The sequence below is a fragment of the Euprymna scolopes genome, chromosome 19, assembly GCF_053919585.1.
Source record: "Euprymna scolopes isolate OS-2025 chromosome 19, ASM5391958v1, whole genome shotgun sequence".
NCBI lineage: Eukaryota > Metazoa > Mollusca > Cephalopoda > Sepiida > Sepiolidae > Euprymna > Euprymna scolopes.
Window position 1 is genome coordinate 117559544 of NC_136500.1, and position 16158 is coordinate 117575701.

The following is a 16158-nucleotide window of genomic DNA, read 5'->3' on the forward strand; positions in this document are numbered from 1 at the left end:
GCTTTTTTATTGTTTTTTTTTTACCGTAAATTGTTAGGTTAAAGCTTTCTTTTTTTCCAGAAAACTTTTAACAAAATTGAAAGTACACTTTTTTTTTACCAGAAGTTGTTTTATATGAGAAAATATGAATGCTTTTTCTTCATTAAAGAAATTGTTAGGTGAAATACAGATAAGTTTCTACCAAGAAAACCGTTATTTTCTTTAGCCATTTTTACCATGGGGAGAGGATGGTGTTTGGTAATTATTCTGTGCTTTCAACTAACAATTTATTAAAAAAACAAAAAACAAAAGGTAACATTTCACCTCAACAATTTTTAATATGGATAGGTTGGGGGTGTTCATTCCGAAAGCAGTTTTTAACGTGGGGAGAATTGTGGTATTCATTTCAAAAACCATTTTTAATATGGGGAGGTTAGAGGCGTTCTTAATATGGTGATTTTTCCATTACACAAAATTGAGCTACAGCAACGTGTGGCAGGGTAAAGCTTATATATATATATATATATATATATATATATATATCAACTGAAAGTGCTCAATGATAAGAAACGAGTTCCTTAATGTATATATATATATATATATATATATATATATATATATATATATATATATATATATATATATATATAATTCTCCCTATCAAAGGTTGAGCATTTGGGAAGTGATATGCAAATTACCATTAGCGTATGAAGCGATGCTCTTTGTGTAAATAAATTGGGCTTAGGTATTTGAACAATGTCAAAACATTGTTAATTTACTGCCCGCATAGCAGCAGTCGTATAGCGCAACTGTTAGAAGCTCCGACTCTTGTTTGGGCGATCGGGTTTCGATTCTGGCTTGAGGTAGTTGTTTGTCTAGCCACACTGATGAGCTATGAAACACCGAAACAGTACTGTATGTGAATGACATATATATATATATATATATATATATATATATATATATATATATATATATATATATATACGTTAGTTCAGTAATTGTTATCACATAGGATCATTAACCCTTAAACTTGTTATTTATATTATTTCTATCTATAACATAATTTATATGATTTTTATAAATGTAATTACCTATTAATCTTATTAATTTCAGTTGTACATATAAAGCTTATGATAAATCAATGTAGTTCTCATGAAAAACACACAAAGAAAAGTTTTTTTTTAAATGCCATTTAATACAAGTTAATGATATTTGCATCATGACATGTATATACTCTGATACTTTTAAAATATAACATTTGTAGTTGATTGGCTTTTAACATTTCTAATGTTTACATATTTTTATTATTTCAGGGCCTCCATGTGAAAATAAACCATGTAAAAATAATGGCACATGTATTCCAATATCATCGACTGGCAAATATTTATGCAACTGTACGAAAGACTTTACAGGAGATAATTGTGAAACTAGTAAGTTATATTTTTATGTTCATTGTTTACATCTTGTATATAATAAAACATGCGCAGTTTTCCCCTCTAGACCAATATACTATACATTTACAACAACAGGTGGCACATAAAAGTTTATTATGTTTACGCTATTAGCTATTACCTTATTTTACTACAGAACGCCACTACATATACATTTCGTAATATTAAAACATTACATTTATTTCTAGGAGCGCCATCTTTACCATCGTACAGGGGAAGTAGCTCAAATTTCTCCCTCTCTTCCATATGTCCTCTTACGCCCCCATTCTACACCGCATATATTTTTTCCTTTCCTATTTCCCTCCGTCTAAACCATCATTAACTGACTAGTAATTTCTTACACATCACATTCTCTTAATACTTTACCACAACTCAGGTAATGATTTCTCCCACCTATGATTCCTCACAATCTCATTGGTTGTTGTCTACATATTCGGCCATTCCGGAATGAGCGAAACATCATCATCATTCACAAAAAGAACGCTACAGAGATTAACACCAACATGGCTTCCCTGAGTGGAATCATTACATATTAAATGTCCCGATTACAAACTTTATCTCTAAAAAAATTTGCTTTGCACTACATTTTTATTTATTTCCATCCTTATCACTAGAAAACAAATAACTTGGTTTAATGATTCTTTGTTGCGTTATTCCACCAAACGGAAATTGGAGTTTTATATTTCCATTACATTTATTTCATTTACAGTGACAAATAACTTTTATTTATATTTTATTATATTAATAAACATACAGTGACAAATCATTATTAATTATATTTTATTTTGGTAATAAAGATAACGAAACAGTAATTCGTTTTTACTAAACGGTTATCAGGAACGCTTTAGAAAAACATTTCGTCTCAATTTGTTTTCGTGTTTCCGATTCGATTTTTAAGTTTTCAGATTTGTTTACATTATAACTGCTTCAAAAACAATAAATGGCTAAAATTTAATCACACTATTATTTTACATGTTAAAATGTGGTTAACAATTATTTCGTTTCATTTCGTTTTGGAGTTTCCGATTCCATTTGCATGTTTGTTACTATACACAAACTATAAATGGATAAAATTACATCACGCTATTATTACACATGTGAGGATGTCATTAAATAATTATATTTTATAATAGTAATAAAGATAACGAGACAGTAATTCGTTTTTACTAAACGGTTATCATGGACGCTTTAGAAAAGCATTTCTTCTCATTTTGTTTTCGCGTTGCCGATTCAATTTTTAAGTTTTCAGATTTGTTTACATAAAAACTGCTTCACAAACTATAAATGACTAAAATTAAATAACGCTATTATTACACATGCGGTTAACAATTCATTTAAATCAAGCTTTTATTTTATTAATAAAAATATTGCAGTAGTATTTCTAGGGACGCATGGGATAATATTTCGTTTCATTTGGTTTTTGAGTTTCCAATTCGATTTATATGTTTGTCTATTTGTTACTATACACAAACTATAAATGGATAAAATTACATCATGCTATTATTACACATGTGAGGATGTCATTAAATTATAAATTCACTTAACCACTTTATTTAACAAATAAAAAAAGGTAAATATGAGGATTCTTTCCACCTTCAACAAATCCTTTCAGATTACGATTTATATATGTTTTCAAATGTGCTGAAAACGAAAATCACGTTTAAAATTCCAGCAAACAAGTAGCTTAACGCGTATGAAGAAATGGTGATTTCAAAAAAGGTTTTTGGGGGTGCTGAAAACGAAAATACTTTTAAAATTCCGGCAAACGAGTAGTTTCAAAAATATTAAACACTGTTAAGTTAAAAAAAAGTAGGGGTCGCTTTTCTATAATAATTTAACGTAAAATGAGTACACACTTTCTGGCTACCTTTTGATGCGGGGGGGATCAGCGTACAATATGTGCGTATTATATGTGTATCTTTTAAAAAACGTATATAATTTATATGTGTATCCTTTAGAACGTATATAATTTATATGTGTATCATTTAGAACGTATATAATTTATATATGTATATTTACAAACGTATATAATTTATACATGTATATTTTAGAACGTATATAATTTATATGTGTATCTTTTAGAACGTATATAATTTATATGTGTATCTTTTAAAAAACGTATATAATTTATATGTGTATCTTTTAGAACGTATATAATTTATATGTGTATCTTTTCGAAAACGTATATAATTTATATGTGTATCTTTTAGAACATATATAATTTACATGGGTATCTTTTAGAAAACGTATATTATTTACATGTGTATCTTGTAGAACGTATATAATTTATATATGTATCATTTAGAACGTATATAATTCATATGTGTATCTTTAAAACGTATATAATTTATATGTATATCTTTTAGAAAACGTATATTATTTATATGTGTATCTTTTAGAATACGTATATAATTTATATGTGTATCTTTTTGAACGTATATAATTTTTATGTTTATCTTTTAGAACATATATAATTTATATGTGTATCTTTTAGAACATATATAATTTACATGTGCATCTTTTAGAAAACGTATATTTTTTATATGTGTATCTTTTAGAACGTATATAATTTATATGTGTATCTTTTAGAAAAGGTATATAATTTATATGTGTATCTTTAAGAACGTATATATTTTATATGTATGTCTTTAAGAAAACGTATATAAATTATATGTTTACCTTTTAGAAAACGTATATAAATTATATATGTATCTTTTAGAACGTATATAATTTATATGTGTATCTTTTACGACGTATATAATTTATATTTGTATCTTTTAGAACGTATATAATTTATATGTGTATCTTTTAGAACGTATATAATTTATATATCTATCTTTTAGAATACGTATATAATTCATATGTGTATCTTTTAGAAAACGTATATAATTTATATATCTATCTTTTAGAAAACGTATATAATTTATATGTGTATCTTTTAGAAAACGTATATAATTTATATGTTTATCTTTTAGAAAACGTATATAATTTATATGTGTATCTTTTAGAAAACGTATATAATTTATATGTTTATCTTTTAGAAAACGTATATAATTTATATGTGTATCTTTTAGAACGTATATAATTTATATGTGTATCTTTTAGAACGTATATAATTCATATGTGTATCTTTTAGAACGTATATAATTTATATGTGTATCTTTTAGAACGTATATAATTTATATGTGTATCTTTTAGAACGTATATAATGTATATGTGTATCTTTTCGAAAACGTATATAATTTATATGTGTATCTTTAAGAAAACGTATATAATTGTCATATGTAATTTTTAGAACGTATATAATTTATATGTGTATCTTTTAGAAACGTATATAATTTATATATGTATCTTTAAGAGCGTATATAATTTATATGTGTATCTTTTAGAACGAATATAATTTATATGTGTATCTTTTAGAACGTATATAATTCATATGTATATCTTTTAGAGACGAATATAATTTATATATGTATCTTTTAGAAAACGTATATAATTCATGTGTATCTTTTAGAACGTATATAATGTATCTTTTAGAACGTATATAATTTATGTATTTATCTTTTAGAACGTATATAATTTATATGTGTATCTTTAAGAACGTATATAATTTATATGTATGTCTTTAAGAAAACGTATATTATTTATATGTGTACCTTTTAGAAAACGTATATAATTTATATATGTATCTTTTAGAACGTATATAATTTATATGTGTATCTTTTAGAAAACGTATATAATTTATATGTGTATCTTTTAGAAAACATATATAATTTATATATGTATCTTTTAGAACGTATATAATTTGTATGTATATCTTTTAGAAAACGTATATAATTTATATGTGTATCTTTTAGAACGTATATAAATCATATGTGTACCTTTTAGAACGTATATAATAAATATGTGTATGTTTTAGAACGTATATAATTTATATGTGTATCTTTTAGAAAACGTATATTATTTATATGTGTATCTTGTAGAACGTATATAATTTATATATGTATCTTTTAGAAAACATATATAATTTATATGTGTATCTTTTAGAAAACATATAATTTCTATGTGTATCTTTAAGAAAACGTATATAATTTATATATGTATCTTTTAGAACGTGTATAATTTATATGTGTATCTTTTAGAGCGTATATAATTTATATGTGTATCTTTTAGAACGTATATAATTTATATGTGTATCTTTTAGAAAACGTATATAATTTATATGTGTATCTTTTAGAACGTATATCATTTATATGTGTATCTTTTAGAAAACGTATATAATTTATATGTGTATCTTTTAGAACGTATATAATTTATGTGTATCTTTTCGAAAACGCATATAATTTATATGTGTATCTTTTAGAAAACGTATATAATTTATATATGTATGTTTTGGAAAACGTGTATAATTTATATGTGTATCTTTCAGAACGTATATAATTCATATGTTTATCTTTTAGAACGTATATAATTTATATGTGTATCTTTTAGAAAACGTATATAATTTATATGTGTATCTTTTAGAACGTATATAATTTATATGTGTATCTTTTAGAACGTATATAATTTATATGTGTATCTTTTAGAACGTATATAATTTATATGTGTATCTTTTAGAACGTATATAATTTATATGTGTATCTTTTAGAACGTATATAATTTATATGTGTATCTTTTAGAAAATATCTAATTCATATCTGTATCTTTTAGAACCTATATAATTTATATGTGTATCTTTTAGAACGTATATAATTTATATGTGTATCTTTTAGAACGTATATAATTTATATGTGCATCTTTTAGAAAACGTATATAATTTATACATGTCTCATTTAGAACGTATATAATTTATATGTGTATCTTTTAGAAAACGTATATAATTTTGTTATTGAGGTATTGGGATATTAGTCTAAATAAAAATAATATCAGGAGAAGTAAATTTCAAATATGAATGAAATATCTTTTTATGCTTTATTATTTGTTTCTATTCACTTTTGTAAGTAACATGTGTTGAAAATGAATATGTTTGTTTTAGAAAGGAGCGATTGTGTATGCCGTGCTTTTGGCGACCCACATTACATCACCTTTGATGGACAACTGATTCATTTCATGGGTAAATGCAAATATACTTTGGCCGCAACGAAACCCTCGAGCAAGTTAACCAAGTTTTCCGTCGAAGTTAAAAATGAACATCGTGGAAACACACGTGTGTCTTACACTCGATTTGTTGACCTTAAAATAAACGGTAACACATTCAGAATGTTACTAGGCAGTAAACTTATGGTAAGAATTTTTGTTTACTAGCTTTAATTACCCGACGTTGATCGGGATTTGTTTTACTTTCATTTTTTTAAGGATTGAAAACGATGGTTGAACTCAGCAGAATTTTTTATTGGAATCCTTTGAGATGAGTAATTTCTAGATTTATTTATTTATTTGTTTATTTATAGACTGTTGTCTTCAGCTTCATACTTGTTGTTTCATGACGTTTCATTGTCTGAAGATAGCGGTTTCAATTCTACCCAAAGCCGGCTAGAGGATTAGTTGGCCAAAAACGAGGTTAGACAACAACAATGGCAGGCGGTAATTACTGAGGATACAGTTAAAGGAATCAGCATTCTTACCCCGTCGCGGTTAACCACCTGACGAAGACTAGAGGAATAACTGGCCGAAACATGGTAAAATAACTATGAAAGAGGAGGATAACAGCCCACAAATAAATAAATAAATAAATCAGCTGAATTTGTATTAGTTATGGTGACGGCTTAACAAGTATTTGCTAGCATTAAACTTGAACACGACCATTTTGTACTTAGCTGTGGGTTTCAGTCATTGTTGCTTGTTTTATTGCAAAACGTAATTTAATAAGATTTTATATAAAAGTAATAAGTTTTATCTTTAAATGTGAAACTTTTTTTACACAGGTATCACCACATTATCAAGGCCAAGAGGCCACTCGAGGATAAGGGTTAAAGAGTGTACAAGAGAAATTGGACAATTTAGTAATCAATAGTAATGGAAATTCGCCAAATTTGTTAACTTATATGGAACGGCTCATCAAGAACTTGTTTACGTTAGACTTGAAGACAACCATATTGTAGTCAGCCGGAAAGCAGGAAAACGGAAGACAATTTCACAGGCGTGCAGTTCTAAGTTACAACTGTTACAAATGTGATAACTTATTGTTCTAACTCACAACTGTTACAAATGTGATTATTTATTGTTCTAAGTTACAACTGTTACAAATGTGATAATTTATTGTTCTAAGTTACAACTGTGATAATTTATTGTTCTAAGTTACAACTGTTACAATTCATTGTTCGAAGTTACAACTGTTACAGATGTGATAATTTATTGTTCTAAGTTACAACTGTGATAATTTATTGTTCTAAGTTACAACTGTTACAATTCATTGTTCTAAGTTACAACTGTTACAAATGTGATGATTTATTGTTCTAAGTTACAACTGTTACAAATGTGATAACTTATTGTTCTAAGTTACAACTGTGATAATTTATTGTTCTAAGTTACAACTGTGATAATTTATTGTTCTAAGTTACAACTGTTACAAATGTGATAATGTATTGTCTCTCACAGCTGATCACGAACCCTTAACTGAATAAATTCCAAGAAATTTATTTTTCTAAAATGTTTACTAAAAAAAAGATACGTAGCTTATTAGTGTTCACTCACTTGAAGTCACTACACAAATCATCAAAAGATATTATTCACTGAAAACAACTTGTGTTGTTCCCTGAGGTTTGGAAGACAACAAGTCTTTTCAGTCTATCCTTTTGTTTACCATAAGTTTTTTATATTGTCCGTAAGCGTTTGTAGTTTATGTGGATTAGTCTGCACATTCCTCTGTTTTCCTTTAGCTTTCAGCAGTTTTCATTATTTCTATCTGTTGAATTTTCTCAGCTCCACCCTGACTACAATTTCTTCCATTCTCTTTCGAAGTTTTTCGGAATTGTTCCTTGTGCTCCCACGATTATTGCTGTTATGTTCACTTTCGTCGTGTTCCATATCACTTTTAACTTTTTGGCCCGTTCCATGTATTTGCTTCGCTTTTTCTGTATCCTTGATGTTGAGCCTTTGGTGTGTTGGAACGCAAAATCTACGATCTGGTAGGACTTTTCCTTCTTGTTAACTATTATGACATCAGGTTTTCTTGCTTGGGTGGGTTTATCTGTTTATATGCTCTTGTGTCATGGAATTTTATGCTACCGTTTTGTATTTGTTACGTTTGCCTGGGTGTTCAAGATTCAGTTGTTTGTATAGTTGCCTATATATTGCTTTGCTTACCTGTTCATGGCTATTCTTATATTATTTTTAGACTAGTTTGCCGCATTAATTTAGTATGTGGGCTATTGATTCTTATTTTTGTCCATATAGTCTTAAATAACTGTTTTTGTGTCTTGTCAACCTTCGCTTTGATATAGTTGGTTCTAATTGCATTATTTTGTGCAACTCTTAGTAGTAATGATTCACGTTCTCTGCTTAGGTGTTTTTTCTTTTCATAGCTATGTCTAAGTGCTTTCGTGAGTCTCATCTTCTGTCATCTTTATGAGTTGTTTCTCTTTCTATTTTTCTTTTCTCATCTCCTTCCTTACCAATTAGTTTTTTGTCTTGACAATTTTTACAGTGTCTCCTGCTGCGGTGATTAGCCTTTCTATGTTATGTGTTACGTATTTTTCTAATTTTTGTGTCATTCACAGAGCCTTTTATACAAAAATGTTTTCTTCTGTCTTTTTACGTAGAGTCCACCAGCATCATTCTTCAGATGCAATGCATTATGCATGGTCATATGTTTTTTTTTATCGTCTTGTCAAGATGTCTCAGTTCATTGTCTTAAGAAGAATTGCTTCCCAACAACCTGGAAAACCTCATCGGTATGCCTGTATTTAAGAGTTCAGATGATCACTCATCTCCACTCCAGTAAAGACCAATAAGTCTCCTGTGCGTCATAAGTAAGTTACTGAAATCTGTGTTAAATAGAGAAGTAGTCAATCACCTCAGCAAAAATAACCTTCTCAGTGACATGCAATATGGTTTTCGTTCTGCTAGATATAAAGCAGATGTGCTAATGTTATATCGCATGGAATTAGCGAATCTCTCGACGGAGGCTTCTTTTCTAGGGCAATTGTTCTTGACATATCAAAGGCATTTGGTATGGTATGGCATAAAGGTCTAGTTCCCAAGATCTCCAGCGACGGTATAGTTGGAAATGTCTTTTCAATCGTTAAATCATTTCTCTCTGATAGATTCATAAAAAGTAGTCGTAGGTAGGCAGAAATCAGAAACTCACAGTATTAACGCTGATGTCTCTCAGAGGTCCATCCTGGGCCCAACTCTCTTCCTGATCTACATCAATGATCTGCCAAATCACACACTAAGATCATTCATAGACATTTAGATATCTCACTGCTAATGCAATTTTCTCCCTGTATAAGATCCAGGTACGTCGTAGGATGGAGTACTGTTGCCATATCTGGGCAGGAGCTGCTAGAAAGACTTATCCTGCTTTGACAGAGTTCAAAATAGACTTCGTAGTTTAGTGGGGGATGCCTTTATCTCTTCCATGCAACCTCTTTCCCACAGAAGAGACGTTGAAAGCCTGGCTTTACTTTATCGTTATTTTCACAGCAAGTGCTCGTCTGAGCTCCAATCTATTGTCTCCCTCGCCAAACTTCCACGAAAAACACTCGTTCAGCGAAACCAACATCAATTTCCTCCACTTTTATCTGTGCTTAAACCTAAACGTAGATTCCATGATCGACAGTGACTGACAATGCCCAATAGTGTCAGAAATATGCAGTGCCCATTAAACTCCTCAAAATGCCTCAAGCACCACTATCGCCAGTGACCACCAGTTCTTGCCAATGGCATCCAGTACTATCCAATGTCAATTCGGAGCAGTCCAGTTTGGGTTAGTACTGATCATGGCTGCCAGTAACCCACTGTAAACGCCAAGTGCAGACAGTGACAGTTGCAAAGGCAGCCAGAACCCATCAATAAATACTAGTATCCACAAGTAATCGCCCTAAACTAACACTAATTGGAAGTAACCCTCAGTGTTGACACTGAGAACCAGTAGCTTCAGCTAGCTGCTGCTGCAAGACAGTAATCAATAGTGGAAGTGAGATGATTTCATTTTGGCCAAAGTCGACAGTGACCATCAATAGCAACCGCCGCCATCTCTCTGTGTGAAGATATTTTTAGCTGTTTATCTATAGCCAGTAATTAACGTGACTAACATACGACAATGCACTAGATAATGATTGTTTGATTTGTTTTCAGGGGTGTGCTGGAATTTTTTTTACTGAATTTGTTCTAGTTTTATGTCATATCCACCGAGCAACGAATTTTTTTTGCTACTTTTATGTCATATCCACCGAGCAACGAATTTTTTTTACTGAATTTGTTCTACTTTTATGTCATATCCACCGAGCAACGGATTTTTTTTACTGAATTTGTTCTACTTTTATGTCATATCCACCGAGCAACGAATTTTTTTTACTGAATTTGTTCTACTTTTATGTCATATCCACCGAGCAACGGATTTTTTTTGCTACTTTTATGTCATATCCACCGAGCAACGAATTTTTTTTACTGAATTTTATGTCATATCCACCGAGCAACGAATTTTTTTTACTGAATTTTATGTCATATCCACCGAGCAACGAATTTTTTTTTCTACTTTTATGTCATATCCACCGAGCAACGAATTTTTTTTACTGAATTTTATGTCATATCCACCGAGCAACAAATTTTTTTTTCTACTTTTATGTCATATCCACCGAGCAACGAATTTTTTTTACTGAATTTTATGTCATATCCACCGAGCAACGGGTGATACTAATTTTAAATCTTTTCTAAAAAATATTTCTACAAAATTGGTACATAAATATTGTTTTAACGTTTTAGCATATGTTGTAATTATATTTATATTGTTATTCTTTTTAATAGATAAATTATAATTCAGGATTCTTCTTTCTATGGAACTACCCGCGAGTAAAGTCTAAATAGATCCTTGGTTGGATCACAGTTTTAGTCTAAAGCTTTAGTTTGAGATCGTTCACAGAGTGATTGTGATAGTACCAAACAGGTATATGGAGCAAGTGACTAGGATTTGTGGAAACTATAATACAAAGCAAGATGATTCTACCGAAAATAACAACAGCTAATTATCATTTACCTACGAGGTGTTTTCACACAAGTAGTTATCAGTATTTACTCACTTCCAATAACAAATAGTGTCCCTAGGAGTCCGAATGACAAGTTTCCTTAAACTTCACGCACTCCAACTCTTTCAAAAACTATTGCAAATAGCTATGCATTATTGCAGTGGCCGCGAATTGTCGCTTGCAATGACCGTTGGTCTTCTCTGGAATTCGAGATGCAATAAGCTAAAAAATCTAACAACATTTATAGTAAAAACCAAACAAATAAAACAATAGATGCCTCCAGATTTATGATATAGGTAAAGCTGGAGCTGTCAGGCTGTAAATATCTTTGCTTGCTCAGTGATACGTTATGTATAAATTCATACATTTTATTTTACCAATTTCAAATTCATCAAATCTTTAAAAAAATTTCTCCAAACTTTGTGCATCAATATATTTTAGAATGTTATCCTATTACGTTTCTGAATTTTTGAGATAAGGATTGTTCATATACATTATTTGAATTTTTGAGATAAGGATTGTTCATATACATTATTTGAATTTTTGAGATAAGGATTGTTCATATACATACTGTTCTCATCTTTATTGTCTTTTTTCACTACGTTTCAGTCGTTGTAACCTCCGATCTTCGTCATGTATCTCTTGTCGAGTTTGGGAAACTTCTGCTTAATAGAATCATTTGGTCAGACTCGAGGAATCTGCAGGGAAATTCGAACGGAACCCTTTATTTAATCCATGGGGGTACCATCTTCTTGTTCCATCAGCCATGATTGGGTAAAAATTCTAAGTAATTTGCAATTGCACTCTTTCGCCTATACTAAGGATTGATGCTTCAAACTCTAGAAAAGTGTAATTTTATAACTGAATTCACCGAGTACTTTATCAACGGTCACTATGGACACGCGCCATTGATTTCATCGGTCTAAATGTTGTGAGAATAACAATTAAGATGAGAACAGTCGTCTGAAGAATCCAAATAGTTGGAAGTTATCATAGTCTTAAAATCTAATTTTACTGTGATTTTTAAAAATAGGTCAATGGTTATTTAATGGTTCTTCCTCTGACGAACTATTTTATAGTCGATGCTACTTTTTCGCTTGGTTGGGTTATTATTTGGACCGACTTTGGTTTAAAAGTTGAGTTTGATGGCGGCCACAGAGTAATTGTGACAGTACCAAGCAGGTATATGGAAGAATTGACTGGAATTTGTGGCGATTGTAATCTGCAGAAAGATGATTATAAAACAAAATCTGGAGATGATGTCAGTTCGTCAAACAACAAATTCTCTTTAATTGGAAGAAGTTATGAAGTCATCGATGACAGCGATAAACCAGAAACAAAGTAAGTAATTATTTTGCATTTATTCTTTGTTTTTATACATGTAAACTTTTATAAAACAACACATAGATCTATTCATTCTGTGCCAGTGGACATGAGCAGTAGGAAAATGAAAAGTTATTCTATTAATATACTAGCGTGGGTGCCCGGCGTTGCCCGTGTGTTTGGAGGTGTGTGTTGAGCAAAAAAAAAGTCTTAGTAGGCAGGCAGGCAGGCTCGAACTTGTACCAAGAAGGAGGAAAAGAACGTGAAAAAACAATGTGACGTCTTTGCTGTTGCGGCCATCGCTAAGCCGGAAGTAATGAATGCTTAAATTAGTGCTAGTCAATCGAAAAGAGGGTATGCCTTTCGAAAATATCGGCGAAATTTGCGATCCCCCCCCCCTGTAGAACAGTGCTCAGTTGAGAGTGAAGAAATGAATGTTGTAGCCTATTTTTCGATATTTTCCGTCTGAAGGGTCGTGCTTCAAAAAGATACCGATCTCATGAAAATTCGTTGTCTCTGCCGAAAGTTTTAGGCAGACATACATATACATACATACATACATACATACATACATACATACATACATTTAAGCAGACAGGTGAGATTTATATTATAGATGATCATAAGTATACAGTAATGACATGAGCAGTAGAAAAGATTAAAATTCATTTAATTTTAAAATTATCATAACTTCACACTTTGTATAATATATGTATTCGTTTTGTTAGTTTACATGTTCAGTAAAAAGATGTAAAATTATTTAATTTAATATCATTTAATTATAGATTTACATAATAATTTATTAATTTATCTAAGTTATACAGCATCACGACTATATACATTACACAATATATCTAAGTATTTACTTGGATTTTACTTGTACAAATGGAAACTCAATTAACTTTCTTGAAGTTATATTTTTGGATTTTACCGTCATTGGATGATTTACCTTTCACCAGACTATCCATTCACGTATAATCACCTTTTTCTTCACCATATTCCATATGCTTCACTTTTTTGTTATCGAGTAAGATCTTTGAATTACTTGTACTTTCATCAAATACTTTTGTATGCAAAATCCGATCCCACATTTTGCTAATTCCTACCCTCTGATGAGAAGGAAAGTATTTCTTTGAAACTCCGCGGATTAAGGACTATCCACTTATCAAGTGTTTCCTTTTCAGATTAAATATGTTTTCAACTCTTTTTGAAAGTGTTTTTTAACATGTTTTATTACCTGTTTGCTCTTATGAATTTATTCCGTATATTAGGAAAATGAAGACAAAACATACCGCCATATTCTGCCTTAATTATACCTGTCTATATTTCTTGGCCTGTTATTTTAACTGTCCATCGGGTTGCCTTCTAATATGGATAAGGATATTTTATTCGTCTTAAGTTCTGTCGGTGCAATAAATTCATGTGATAAAAACTACGAGTTTAAAATTTCTGCACATTAGAAACATAAAAGCTTATCGAATAATTAAGGTACCTTTTGTTGACAACACATTAGTAAGTAAATTTTAGCTACTGCTGATAATTTTAATATATTGGGGTAACCGCTCTCGGTGTAGAATGAGAATCCTTTTGCAAAGACCCCACAATGATGCAGTACAAACAAAAAGATGCATATTGTAGATCGCGGATTATATATATATATATATATATATATATATATATATATATATATATATATATATATATATATATATATATATATATATATATATATATATATATATATATAAGTTTTCTTTAAAATGACAACATGTATTGGATAACTGTGCTGAAGTTTGGCAATTAAATTGCTAAGAAAAAGTTTTTTTAAATTCTTATAAAAAATGTAATAATTTAAAACGATGTCAAATCCAATGTTTGCTTAAACTGTTATTTTAGTTAATGTCAGACAGAAAACAGCAAATACCTATGCTTTAATCTGTATCTCTTTTTTTTCCAGTTGTACAGTTGTGGATTATGTTGCAAATTGTACAGACGACGAAACAAAATCGTGTAGCCCATTAATGGATAGGAACGGAGAATTTGGAACTTCCTTGACAAAGGTGCTTAACGCTACGGCAAATATTTACTACGAAGCCTGCAAAACAGATGTATGTGCACACAAATCCTTCCCCAAGATTATAAAGAAGGTCGTATGTCAAGCGTACGAGGCTTTTGCAAAGGAATGTGAAAAAATGGAAGTATTTACAAGATGGAGAGCTGCACTAGGTTGCCGTAAGTGTACTTAAAATTATATTTTTATATTTAATGTTTTAAAACTCCCTCTGGAGCAATTACTAACAAAAGTAATTGAAACTAATTATAACATAAATAATGAAAATATTTTGTCAAATCAATTCTTAATTTCGTGTTGTATATCTCACACAGAATTACTACTTAAGTAAAAGTAACTGAAATGAATTCATTAATTAATAATTAATAAATTATTAATTATAATTAATAATTTATTAATTATTAACTATAATTAATGAGTTATTATTAATTATAATTCAAAAGTAACAGAAATAAATGAGATCAATTATCACGGGAATATTTTATAAAAATATATTTACTTATTTTATGCTATATATTTCCCAAACCTATTACTAATTTATTAAAATTAACTGAAATACACAATAATAATAATAATAATAATAATAATAATAATAATAATAATAATAATAATAATAATAAGAGTATTCAAAAATATATCTACTCTTTATTTATACCCTTTTTTGTCCCCCCCGACAAAAGGAGTGTGAACCTGTAAATTCGCCATTTTCGTTCGTCCGTTCGTCCGTTCGTCCGTTCGTCTTTTCTTGGAATTTTTTGACATTTTTGCACAAACATTAAACATGATAATAAAAAAGTAGCAGAACGGATTTTCAGAGAAAACTCCCCCCCCCCCAGGGGTGCCTTTCGGGTTAAAATGACTAAAATTGACACTTTTGTGCTTATTAAAAAAATTTGATAACTTGGATTTTTATAAAACTTTCTGAAAAGTTCTAACTAACTGATTTCTATATAATTTTGTTTGTCTATACTTCGCGATAATTCTTAGGTGTGCCCCTGGGGCTCTTTTAGGGCTAATAAAAACACTCCATTTTGGGACTATTTTACCATATTTGTCCCCAATTTTTTGTGTATGTCTATTTAGAAGTTTTACATGGTGCTGAACTCAAATTTAAATATGTTAAGGCATTGGGAACTTTTAAGGC

At 29.8% G+C, this 16158-nt stretch overlaps 1 protein-coding gene across 3 annotated transcripts in view; it reads left to right on the forward strand.

Annotated features, from left to right (window-relative positions):
- Positions 1-16158, forward strand: part of LOC145239898 (alpha-tectorin-like) — a 425326-nt gene that overhangs the window by 403087 nt on the left and 6081 nt on the right. For all 3 annotated transcript variants that reach the window (XM_080103517.1, XM_080103518.1, XM_080103519.1), the window contains 4 exons: positions 1296-1412; positions 6469-6716; positions 12654-12961; positions 14901-15175. In XM_080103517.1, the coding sequence (XP_079959643.1) occupies positions 6543-6716; positions 12654-12961; positions 14901-15175 (757 nt within the window). In that variant the 5' untranslated portion in view covers positions 1296-1412; positions 6469-6542. The remainder of the gene's footprint in view (positions 1-1295; positions 1413-6468; positions 6717-12653; positions 12962-14900; positions 15176-16158) is intronic.